The 13,261-nt window shown below is 41.2% G+C and overlaps 1 protein-coding gene across 3 annotated transcripts in view; it reads right to left on the bottom strand.

Annotated features, from left to right (window-relative positions):
• The window catches only part of UNK (unk zinc finger), a 33,983-nt gene that overhangs the window by 16,279 nt on the left and 4,443 nt on the right, over positions 1-13,261 (bottom strand). Inside the window, exons 3-4 of one of the 3 annotated variants that reach the window (XM_030837694.2) lie at positions 12,813-12,978; positions 12,585-12,687 (exon numbers count right to left, since the gene is read on the bottom strand). The exons of the other annotated variants lie outside the window; for them this stretch is intronic. Of the exons in view, the coding sequence (XP_030693554.1) occupies positions 12,585-12,643 (59 nt within the window). The 5' untranslated portion in view covers positions 12,644-12,687; positions 12,813-12,978. The remainder of the gene's footprint in view (positions 1-12,584; positions 12,688-12,812; positions 12,979-13,261) is intronic. 3 annotated transcript variants of the gene reach the window in all.

The following is a 13,261-nucleotide window of genomic DNA, read 5'->3' as shown; positions in this document are numbered from 1 at the left end:
CATGGGAGACACACCAGTAACAGGTGGAATCAATCAACTGTGGAAAAGGTTATGAGGAAGGTTTGCAGAGGGCTCTTTGGGAACCCAGAGGAAGGATCCTTGACCCAGGCTGGCACAGAGGAAGGGGAAAGGGAAGGAGAGGTACTTGTGGGTGAAGAATGTGGGAAGGGTGTTTTAGGCAAAGGGAACGGCACGAGCTTAGCAACAGTATGCCTAAGTCAAAGAGCTCCAAGCGCCTTTGTGGAATGTGAGTGGGGTAGAGCTGGAAAAGGGAAATGAGGATGAGGTGAGGTGTGGGAGGAGCCACATTTCAGGGATATCATCTCCAGGCTGCAGATATATTCTGAGACACTGGGTTGAAACCTGGAAGGCTCCGTAGAGCCTCTCACAGCCCCTCTGACGTTGGAACGTAAGGTCTTCCTGTCTCCCTCTCTGTCTGGTTATAGACAGAAATCTGCCCTGCATACTGTACACAGGTACAGCATGTGGCGGTATCAAACCCTGGCACTGAGTTGGGACACCAACCCCCCGAACTGCTAGACTGATCTCTCCTGCGCAGCACATACGCTACCTGACTCCTGACCCACAGGAGACTAATTCAGGAGGTAACAGGTAGGAAATGGGAGCGGATGAAGCTGATCCCAGGGCCAGGGAAGAATGAGAAGTATTGATAGTTAGGACTGACAGACTAAATACAGGACATCCAGTTAAACTGGAATATCAGATACATCAAATATTTTGTGGGACATGCTTATACTAAAAAATTATCCATTATCTGAAATTTCAATCTAACTGGCATCCTCTTTTTTTTTTTTAAAGCACAGCTTGGGTTTCTTCTTTTATTTATTTGGCTGCGCTGGGTCCTAGTTGCAGCACACGGGATCTTCATTGCCACGTGCAGGATCTTTAGTTGAGGCATGCGTGTGGGATCTAGTTCCCTGACCAGGAACTGAACCCAGGCCCCCTGCATTGGGAGCACGGAGTCTTAACCACTGGACCACCAGGGAAGTCCCTGGCATCCTCTATGTTTGTTTGCTAAATCTAGCAACCCTAAGAGTGGCATCTGCCTGCTTAGTAATCAATGCCTCAGTAAAAACCCAGGGAGGCAGTCCAGAGAAGTGACTGTGGACACAGTCTGTCCTCTCGGAGAGAGTTCCTGGCAAGCCTGCTTCTCTGGGGCAGCCATGTCCACAGTGTCACCTACAGATGCTACGGCTCCAAAGGGCTCCAGCTGGCAGAGGTGTCACAGAGGAAAGACATGGAGGCAACAAATTACCTCATTCTAAGCCTCTTCATCTCCATTCCCACCACCATGGGTCAGGCACTTGGTACCTCTTAATAAACCGGTCTCCTTGTATCCGGCCTCTCCCCTGTCCAGTTTATGTTGCACAGTACTCATCATTCTTCCCAGAACCCAAATGTAATTTTCACTTTCTTAAAAGCCTTTAGCTTCCACGAGTAGCCACTGATAAAGACCAACTATGCGGCCTGGCATTTCAAGCCCTACACATCCGGTCCAATGAACTCTTCCAGCCTCATTTCTCTTGAATCCAGTAACACTGGAGTCCTTGGTGTCTTGCAACGAGATCTTTAACTTCCCTGCCTTTCCTCATGTCCCCTTCTTCACCTGTAGAAATCTTTCAAGGCTGAATTCAATGGTAATTAATCTTCTGATGCCATCACTTCCATGAAGTTTTCCTTGACCTCTACCTATCCTCCCCCTCCTGCCCTTGTCTCCAGCTAAGTTATCATCTCTAAGCTTTTACAGCACTTTCTCTGGACATTTCTTATAGTCCTTATCCTGCACTGCATATTAATAATGTGTATGTTTTCCTCTATTACTAGATTATAAAGTCCTTGGCAGCAAGCATGCAATAACCCAGTACAGTGACAGTTTGCTGAACGAATGTAACAAGAAGTCACACAAGAGGCAAAGTCTACAAAGGTATCAACAATTTTATGATGCCGCGCACAGGCAGACATTGAGAGCTGGAAGCTTAATCCTATTCCCTGGTGAAAAACACTACAGTGCAGGAAATTTGTAACTCTGCAGACAGGGCGGACTGTCCTGCAGAAAAGCCTCTCACGAGAGAAGGGGCCAAATGACTGAGTCTAGGCCAGCAGAATACCCACTTTCAACCAACAATAATCAATGAGAGAAATGTCTAACCTTCTGCTTAAGCCATTAACAGAACTGCGCCATCCTCCACCTGGGAACCAAAATGTTTAGTCAGAACTTCCCACTCTCCCTGTCCCCCTCTAACCCTGTGCTAACCAGCAACGCACTGCCCAGACAGCAAGGAGAAACGCACTTAGCAATCACTCTTTTCTACTTTCATGGATTGAAATGAAACAAATTTCAGTGGAAATGAACAACTGTCTCCATTAAGCTCCAACAGATCTTTCCATTTTAAAGGTTTGAAAGCATAAGATCTAAGAAAATAGGCTGAAACTTACTCGTTCCAATTCAACCAGCTCTCAGGAAAACCAAGAAGTCCTGGAATCCCTGGTTAGGAGAGAAGACTCGCCAACCACCCCTGCCCCACTCCAAGATCTGGGGGGCGCACAGGGCCACAGAGCTCAATTCTTCACACTTCCATCTCCCAGGAATACCCGCACTCAAGGATAAAAGACAATAAATGTGGACTAGCTTCAAATTGCAAGGCCTCAGTGACCTACTGTGGCCAGGATGAGTCAAGAAACCACTCAGGCCCTGAATCAGTAAGAGTTGATGGAAAAAGCCACATCTTCGTCCTTCCCAGGAGGATCAACGAAGGTTGGAGGAACACTGAGGTTGCTCAGAGTCTCACCTTGACTAAGGAGCAGCACCTGCATTTGTCCCAACAGGGGCTGACTTTCAAAGTTATCTTTCACTCCTTTTTAGGACATCATATTAATTATCCTATTAATGGTTTATCTGTAAATGTAAAGGATCATTGTGCAAGTAACATGCCCACTTACAAAAAGTTTTTAAATGTAGAAAAGGGGGGACTTCCCTGGTGGCGCAGTGGTTGAGAATCTGCCTGCCAACGCAGGGGACACGGGTTCAAGTCCTGGTCCGGGAAGATCCCACATGCCGCAAAGCAACTAAGCCTGTGAGCCACAACTACTGGGCCTGTGCTCTAGAGCCCACGAGCCACAACTACTGAGCCCGCGCACCTAGAGCCGGTGCTCCAAAACAAAAGAAGCCACCGCAATGAGAAGCCCGCGCACCGGGACGAAGAGTAGCCCCCGCTCACTGCAACTAGAGAAAGCCCGCGCGCAGAAATAAAGACCCAATGCAGCCAAACAAAAATAAATTTAAAAAAATATATTTTTTTTTTAAAAAAGGACGAAATCACCCTTAATCCCACCACAAATAATGCTAGACTTTTGGTTAATTTTCTCCCAGTACTTTTACACAAATATAATCATAATGTATCATATTACTGAACTGCTTTATAAAACTAATACCTTTCCCTAAAAACTTTTAAAATCAAATACATGCAAACATTTTTAAAAAAATCAAATGATACTTTCAATATTTACTGGATTATCTTTACTTTCCAAAATTCTAAAACAGCAAAATTCAGGCTACTTGAAATCAAAATTCAATCACTTGCCCCATTAAACCAACAGTGATAACATAAGGAATTAACAATATATGCAGTAAATTACATCATTTTTTCTTTTTCTAAGACTTTTTTGATGTGGACCATATTTAAAGTCTTTATTGAATTTGTTACAATGTTGCTTCTGTTCTGTTTTAGTTTTTTGGCCGCAAGAGGCATGTGGGATCTTAGCTCCCTAACCAGGGATTGACCAGGGATCGAACCCGCACCCCCTGCATTGAAAGGTGAAGTCTTAACCACTGGACCGCCAGGGAAGTCCCTACATCACTCTTAAGGTGTTAAATCAAGTGCTAACTGCTACCAGCTCAATTTCCAGCTAAACTTTATTTTTGGGGCTGTACGCTCAGCTTGCGGGATCTTAGTCCTCTGAGGACCAGGAATGGAACCCACGCCCTTGGCAGCGAAAACACAGAGTCCTATTAACCGCAGGGAATTCCCTCCAGCTGAACTTTAAATCCTATTCTAAATTGTCTCACTTAATAGCTTTATCTGTTTGGGTGTTTCACTCTCCTCTGGGTAGGAGGGTGAGCAGAATTTGAATAAACTGAATAAACAGAAAAGTATTAGAGATGACTGTTAGAAAAACTACATAAATTTATTTTTTTAATTATTTATTTTTATTTATTTTTGGCTGCATTGGGTCTTCGTTGCTGCGCGCGGGCTTTCTCTAGTTGCGGGGAGCCGGGGCTACTCTTCATCGCGGAGCACAGGCGCTAGATGCACGGGCTTCAGTAGTTGTGGAGCACAGGCTCCGTAGTTGCGGCTCGCGGGCTCTAGAGTACAGGCTCGGTAGTTGTGGCTTGCGGGCTTAGTTGCTCCTCAGCATGTGGGATCTTCCCTGACCAGGGATTGAACCTGTGTCCCCCGCACTGGCAGGTGGATTCTTAACCACTGCGCCACCAGGGAAGTCCTTTTTCAGTTTTTTTCCAAGATTTTTTTTTTTTTTTTGACATGGACCAATTTAAGTCTTTATTGAATTTGTTACAGTATTGTTTCTGTTTTCTGTTTCGGTTCTTTGGCCGCAATGCATGTGGGATCTTAGCTCCCTGGCCAGGGACTGACCCCGCACCCCCTGTGTTGGAAGGCGAAGTCTTAACCACTGGACCGCCAGGGAAGTCCCAAAACCACGTAAATTTAGAGGCAATGGGGAGGACGTAGCTGACGTTTTAATCCATATCTATCTAGTTCCCCCCTGCTTCTAGAATCGTGCTTAGCATGGCCTCACTCTGACTCTACCTCCCCTGCTGCCACTGACCTGCTCCTCTCACCAACAGCAAGCTAAACTCTACAGCAGGGTCAGCAAACCTTTTTCTGTAAAGGACCATAGAGTAAGTATTTCAGACTTTGAGGGCTAAAAGGCCAAACTGAGGATATTACGTACGTACTTACGTAACAAGAGAAAAAACAAATTTCCACAGATTTTTTATTGGTGAAAATAATAATTGGCTATAATTTTTGGTAACACAGGTCTACTAATAAGAATGAACTTAGGGTGGCAGGAATAACATTTGCAAAGTTGGGGGTCCCTTTCACCAAAATTGGTTACGAATGTTCATCTGTTAATGTTGCTTCTGTAATAAGATTTTACTTATTTCACCTTTGAAGATGTCTTTTCACATAGATAGGTACTGACAAATGCTGTTATCATTCTACAAGCATGATTTTAATTGAGTATATTGCTCTTAGAATACATTTATAGAATTCTACTAGTGTCTTGATACTTTTTTAAATATCTTTATTGGAGTATAATTGCTTTACAATGTTGTGTTAGCTTCTGTTGTATAACAGTGAATCAGCTGTAAGTATACATATATCCCCCCATATGATGCTTTTCTTTTAACTACTTCCAATTGAAGGTTTGGCATGAACTCATTTGCAAAGGTACATGGATTTTGAAATATGGAAATTTCCTTTGTATTCCTATCAAGATGCAAAATCACTGCTCAAACTATAATTTGTGTTCAGAAATCATATCCATGGTAGGGACTTCCCTGGTGGTCCAGTGGTTAAGAATCTGCCTTCCAGTGCAGGTACGCAGGTTCGATCCCTGGTCGGGGAACTAAGATCCCACATGCTGTGTGGCACTGAGCCTGCGCGCCACAACTAAGACCCGATGCATCAATCAATGAATGAATGAAATCACATCCATGGTAAATTTGTGTAGGGATAGAGAGCTCACCTTTGTTTTAACTTCTGGCAGCAGAGGAAGTGTGTAAGGTAGTTTGACATGACATGTTTCAAACGTTAGTTGTCAAAATGACTTTACTGCAACATAAGGTTTGCGTATAAGTGATGTTTTGTCTTGTAATTTTAGGGTGAATTCATTAAGAAACATTATCAAGCCTGCAGTAAAAGCTAACTTCCAAAGCCATTCAGCATTCGGTAATAGTGGTTGAGAATGATTCTTCTTTCAGAAAAATTTCAATCTCAGCCCTGAACTCAAAAAATTACAAGAAAACTTCACCACTGCTAAGCTATCTAGTTGTGTAGTAGGGCATGCCAGAATATTCAGCTTTTATTTTTGATAAAAATTCATGGAATTGAGGATTGTTAAGTCCACAAGAGGGAGTGAAGCTCATCACTGATCCTAGCAGTTCAAGAACTCATGACAGATTCGAATACTTTCCAGAGTCCCTGCTGATGAATACAATGAATAACCACAGGCTTTAAACACCTTATGTTTTCATAAGCTTTGTAAATTTGTCCAATTAAATCTTTTTCTGCTCCACACATATTCCTACCATCATCAGTTGTAACAGATATCAGCAGATTATACTTCAGGCCGTAGTGAATTAAGTGTTTTCTTAATGTTTTTGAAAAGAAAATATCCTCAGCTGTAGTTGTTTTAAGTAGACTATTCATAGAAGCTACTTCTTCAGTCACTTCATACGCGGCACTGACTTCATGAATAAAACAGTAGCTTCTGTTGACACATCAAGAGCCAAGAAAAACCACACAAAATCATTTGCCTTGTTTTTTAATTGACCACTGATGTTTTTCCCATTGACCTCAACATTTTGAGAAATTGTTCTTGCTGAAAGGCTAATGCTCTTAAACAAGTTTGTTTTCTCTGGACATGTTTCTTCAGCTTCTTCCCTCAAACATAATTTAATTAATTCTCTATCCGTAAATGGCTTTCCTTGCTTAGCTAACACATGAGCCACTCAGAAACTTACTTCAGTTATAGCCTCGTTTTCATTTTTGTGAAGAAATTCTGCTGTAATGAAACAGTCTCTTTAGAATTTTCTGATTTTTCTGACCGTTGCCTTCCTATGAGTTGGGAATATTGTGACAACTACATAGTCTGGTAATGTTAATGGATTCTTTCAGCACAGCTTTTTAATTACAGATAGCTTTGCCAACTAATTCAGTGACAAGAAAATCCACACTCCCGTGCCCTAAAAACACGACATTCCAAGTCCATTCTTCTCTTCTCGTTTTGACGTGATACTTAGGCACTGGTAATAAAGAATAAATAAAACGTTGTGGTATGCTAACACACATGGCGCCGGAAACACTGTCAAGTTGTAACTGTGTCACCATGATTTGTAGCGCACTGAAGAGCAATGCAGAGCAACAGTCTGGTCTCCATCAGAACTACTGAACTCTGTGGTTAAACTGCAAAAGCAGCCATAGACAATATCTAAACCAATGAGCGTGGCTTCCAATAAAGCTGTATTTATGGATGCTGAAAATTAAATTTCTTTTTTTTTTTTTTGGGCCACACGGCATGTGGGATCTTAATTCCCCAACCAGGGATCGAACCCACACTTCCTGCATTTGAAGCACAGAGCCTTAACCACCGGACTGCCAGGGAAGTCCCGAAAATTAAATTTCATATAATTTTCATGTGCCATGAAATATTCTTTTTCAACCATTAAAAATGCAAAAACTATTCTTAGTCCACGGGCCATACAAAAGCAGGTAGCAGGCTAGATGTGTCGTATGAGCCATAGTTTATTGACCTCTGCTCCACACACCATAGCCTCCCCTCATTTTTGACCTCCATACTTTCAATCATGTTGCTCCTGTGTCTGGATCGCCCTTCTGGCTTCTCTCTGCATAAGAGTTTCCTGCCCTGCCAGTGGTATTAATTGCCCTCTCTTCCATGTTTCCACCATACTGTGTGAATACAGCAGGTATGGCCCCACCACAGTTGATTTCAACTGCTTTGTATACAGCCAGGTCTATTCATCTTTGTACCCCTGCACAAAGCCAGCTTGTAGCAGGTGTTCAGGACATGTTTGTCCAAGAAAAAGCAAAAGTGTTAAAGCAACCCAAGTGGTACAAGCCTGGTCCACAGCAGCTATGCACTAACCCAGCAAAACACAGACAAGCAACTCAGATGCTTCTCCTGGCAATTAAGAAATCAGTAACTGCTCTAGCTACTTTGCCCACAAAGTCTGCACAGCCTTGTTCCTCACCCTCAACACTAAATTTAAGATCTTCAGCTTCACATGCAGACTAGAAAAGCAACCAGTGGGATGGCTCACTCTGTAATTGCTGCTGAGAATGTGCAGAGATAAACAGAGATGTATTAAATTCCTTTTTCTGTTTCCTCAAACAACTAAAAGGTATTATGATGACTATTTGGCAAAAGCTGGGTACAAACTAGAGATATATTAAGTGAAAGAAAAAACTATATATATATAACTGGACAATTAGGTAAACTATATGCAGAAAGAAAAACTGGAAAGAAAACTACACCCAGTATTATTGATTTTAGTGGTTATCGCGGCTTTTCCAAAATTAAATGAAAGATATATGATGCTAATAAGTCAGAAGAGTTCTTTTAAGTTAAAAGTGAACTGTGGTAAATCTTTTTGTAAAACAAATGACTATTAGAATGTCATCCTGCTTATGATTTGTAAAGTCTGATTGGATACGTATGTAAAATGGTCAGATTTGAATAAAAAGGCACATAGGCAAGACAATGATGGCCTCTGGAGAAGCAACAGGAAGAGATGGTGTGTGCTCGGGACTTGATCCCAATGTGCACAGTGAACAGCAATCTGTGAGCCCAACAAAAAGGGGGCAACAGACAGAGCTGACAGTAGAAACCCACCCCTGACAGCTCGCAGACTGAAGGTCATGGCTCTGCTCCTGGGGAGCCAGCTGCTCTCCTGGCTAGTCAGTGGTCACTGCTCATGAGACTCACACAGGGGTAGCAGAGATCTGGCAACGTGACAGATGTACCCATATCCCTAATAAGCCACCGCTGTTCATCTTTATTACAGCTAGTCTTATTAAATCCGAATTTCATCTATTTCAAGCAATAATCAAGCTTTATCACGGAAACAGAATCTTAAAATGCAAGAAATGGTCCTGTTCTTAAATATTGCTTAATGAAATCTAGCCACAATGTGATAGGATTCTGAAACTAGCAAAGGAAAGAAAAAACAAAACAAAAAACCCAAAAAAATTCCAGTCACTGTCGAAGACAACACTGTGGTGTCCAAAGGCTCAAATGACACTTATTTATAATCTGTTTTCCATATTTATATTAACCCTACTGGCTACTTTATTTTCCCCATACATAACTCCTATAAAGAAATTTAGTCACAGAGCTCATAGTTCATGACTTACCAAAGATTCTTCATTTTTAAGTTTGAGAATAAAATCTTTTTTAACTTCAAGGAGAATATTGTAAGAGCAGATAAGCAGTAGATTAAGAATCCTAAATTACTTTTCCGTGTGTGTGTGTGTGTGTGTGTGTGTGTATGTAAAAATAAATATTTCTTACAATTTGCTGAAAAACCTTTCCTCATTTTTGAAGAGCTTTAGGTAAACTATTAGTTCTGGATTCAATGTTTGTAAGGATATACATACACATTCTGTTTTGACACCAAACATAACCCAGAAACCATACAACTTTATGACAATAACCACACCAGTAAGAGTTACAAAAAAAAAATGGCTTTTTAAAAAAACGCCAAATAAAGCTAAAATTAGTTATTGGTAAATATTTGGACAATTATTTGTCCAAATCTTTATTTAAGATAAGATAACGTGGGCTTCCCTGGAGGGGCAGTGGTTGAGAGTCCACCTGCCGATGCAGGGGACGCGGGTTCGTGCCCCGGTCCGGGAAGATCCCACATGCCGCGGAGCGGCTGGGCCCGTGAGCCATGGCCGCTGAGCCTGTGCGTCTGGAGCCTGTGCTCCGCAACGGAGAGGCCACATCGGTGAGAGGCCCACTTACCGCAAAAAAAAAAAAAAAAAGATAAATAAGATAACGTGCTATCTTCTGAAGTGATCCTGGTTTAGAACACTCTCTCTGGCAGAAAAAGCAAGCCCAGATAGTATTATTCAGGCAAACAAAATAAGCATCTAGTGAATTTCTGCATGTGTCTAAATCTTTAAGACAGGCTTTAATCCTATAACCGGGTTTTAGCCAAAGACCTTGGGGCCAGTACCAACCTCCTAGATACAATGAAACTATCTTAACACACAGTTACATACACAGGAACCCACAGTACAAGCACCACAGGCACTTAAGCAAGCAAACACTTTAAGGTGGGGTGGAGTCACTCACCAGCAAATGATTTCAGCCCATTCTCACTGGGAAAAAGCTGATATCTGTGACATGTCCCGGCCCCAAGAACTAACAAGAACCATGAACGGTGCAACGTTGGTGTTCCTGGTTCCTCCTGTCTGATTTTCACTTGCCCTAAGGATCCTGGAAGTGGTAAAACTGAGGAAAGTTCATGTGATCAGTGACTCAACGTCACTAATTCTGGAGAATCTGTGAGCGGTACTGAAAACCCTGGTTCGTTCCCTAAATTAGATAACACCTTGCTTTGGTTCAGAGTTTTCCTGTAAATAGCTGGCCTCAAAAGCTTCCAATTTGACAAACATTTTAGTATAAAGGTTTTAACTGATGTGTTATTTTGAACACTTCTGTACAACAGTCTTGATCCCTGAAAGAGTAGTTCTGTTGAGAACACAAATTCATTGTCTGAGATATAACCAGGCTGATGGAGGCTATAAGAACTGCGACTGAAGTGAAATTCGAATGGACAGGGAAGAGAGGAGAGTGCTCTGAAGACAACACGGACCCACAGGCTGTTGAAGGAGGTAGCAATGCAACTGAAAGCAGTAACCTGAGCACTGTTCAGACATTGATAAGAATAGTACTTACACTGTGCTAAGTGCCAGGCACGGTTTTAAGCACCTTATATACATTAACTCACTGAATCCTCATAACTACCCCTTGGCACAGGTATCATTGGTATCATCAGGAAACTGACACACAAAGAGGGAAGTCACTTGCCCAAGGTCCCACAGCTAGTAAGCGGCAGAGTTGGGCTTCAAACCCAGACAGTCTGGTCCTAGAGTCACTAGTCTTAAACACCATGCTGTTAACTATGCTTTTCTTAACTGAGCTATAGGAAAAACAAGAGTAGTAACAAATAAGCATAAGTGGCTCTCTAGACGCTGTTGAAAATATGTCTGGGAGTTTCTGACAGGCCATAATTTCAATACCATAAAATAAGTTACTAAAAACAAAAACAGAAATGTTAACTTCAATGTACTCTATTGGATATTTAATATTCATTTTATGTGTTCATTATAGAAGTTCAATAGTAAAATCTGTTCTGTTTGGTTTTAAATAAGAAAATATAAGTACAAGTTTCTAATTCATGTTGTTTGACTTACACAAATCCTAAACTGGCAGGCTACCAGATGCTTGGCACCTCTTAGCACTAAAAGTGAAATAAAAACGATATAGTAATGTTCTTACCAAAATTAATAAAAGCTTAGATATAAAAACTACTACTTAAAATTTTTAAGTCATAGAACACCATGCCAAACGTTTTTATCAACCTCTTCCTTCCTAAGCATAACTATCTCTCTTCAATGGGGTAGTTTTGTGAATAGGCCAAAATTTCATAGGAAGGTGGGAACATGGGTCTTCCCCTCCTCATTAGAAGTCATTTTGTTAGGACTTATGGTGACCATATGGTGTTTCAAATACTAATAGGAAACAAATGAGTCAACTTATGAACACAAAAAGCAAACTGTGATGTAAAGAATAAGGGAGGAAAATAAGCTCAGATATGACATGACGGTACTATCACAGGCCTTAGTATCTTCTTTGTCTCCTAAATAAATTGAGCCACCAACAGGAAAAAGGTCACCTCACAGAACGCTATGAGATTTTTAAGTTGCTAGACTCCTTTCCATCTTCTCCTCCTCATCAGCTCTTGATACTGCTGTCAAATTCTACACACTGGCAAAGAAAAAAGGGGTGAAAGTTGAGGGATTTTATAGAGAAAATATTAAAAGTTTGTTGAGATTATTTGAACGAAAATATTATAGCCATTGATATCACTTTAAATGCCTAAAACACATGGCCTATTCTTACAGAAATGCCCATGTGAACATCAGAACAATCATCACAATACCTGATGAACAGAATCAATTCATTTTAGCAGAACAGCAACCTCTTCTACATCCCACCCACCCTAGGAAGTAAACATAATTCATTTTATGAAGGTATTGGGAAAAGTGTGCTTGTTCTTTATAACGGTTACCAATTCAGAGACAATTTAAAGTACAACTACCAACAACTAGGAGTCTCACACTTGCTGAGTATTCACTTCTTAAAAGCATCTCCTCAGACTTACAACATGGAGGCATTCGCCTAGAATGGATACACGGAGACGAAGCCATTGAGAAGGCTGGGAAAAGGGTGCCAAGAGCTCTTCACAAACTGCAGGCTTTCCCATGCTGACTGATGCTGCCAAGCCCTGATAGGCCATGTGTCTAAGGCCTCTCTAGTAGGAGGGACTCATATACACTGATTATAACAACGCTTTTGTCCAAAAAAATTGAGATGTAACTTATACAACATAAAAATTCACCATTTTAAAGCGTACATTTCATTAGTTTTTAGGATATTCATCATGTTGTGTAACCATCATCATGGTCTGATTCCAGAACATTTCCATCCCCCCAAAATAAACCCCATACCTATTTTCATATGCAATGATTTTACCCAAACTTTCTCCGTAGATCTCTCTGTTGCCCATGCAGGTATTTTAAGATGGCTGGCTGAGGTGAATCTATAGAGTATCTATATGGTAAGAAAACAAGAAAACTACATTGTCCAGAAAGATACTGAACGCAAATCCTTGGCATTTTTAGCAATTAGGCTAATGTAATTTTTATATATTGGCTAAGAATGGCAGAGAAACTTACATTCAACATCCATCTTCACATAACACATTAATGTGCCCCAAAATTCATCCAAGGTGTTAAAAGAAGGGAAGACAATCTACTATGATTAGCCATAACTGTCCATAGTTGTAATTTCAAAATACAGAAGATGCATATGTGGGAAAACCTCCTTTAGTATCAAGCACAGCTGGATCAAAAAAACAAAAAACAAAATGAAAAACTTTATGATTAAGCAAATATTGTCCCCACTTGAGAAAAATAATCCCTAGATCAGTTCTCTATTTAAAGTAATGTAGCTTTAAATGCAACCTTACTTTTATCAGTCTTCTAACCTAGAGTCTCTCCTCATGAGAAAAATAACCTTTAGGCAAAGGTCTGGTAGGAAAGCCTGCAGATGTGCGGTGCTCAGGCTGTCGCAGGCCTCTCATTACCTAAGTGAGCTCACAGCTTCTAAGACACACAGGAAGGAG

The sequence above is a fragment of the Globicephala melas genome, chromosome 20, assembly GCF_963455315.2.
Source record: "Globicephala melas chromosome 20, mGloMel1.2, whole genome shotgun sequence".
Lineage (NCBI taxonomy): Eukaryota > Metazoa > Chordata > Mammalia > Artiodactyla > Delphinidae > Globicephala > Globicephala melas.
Note: the sequence above shows the minus strand (reverse complement) of the source record. Positions and strands in the feature narration are given on the sequence as shown.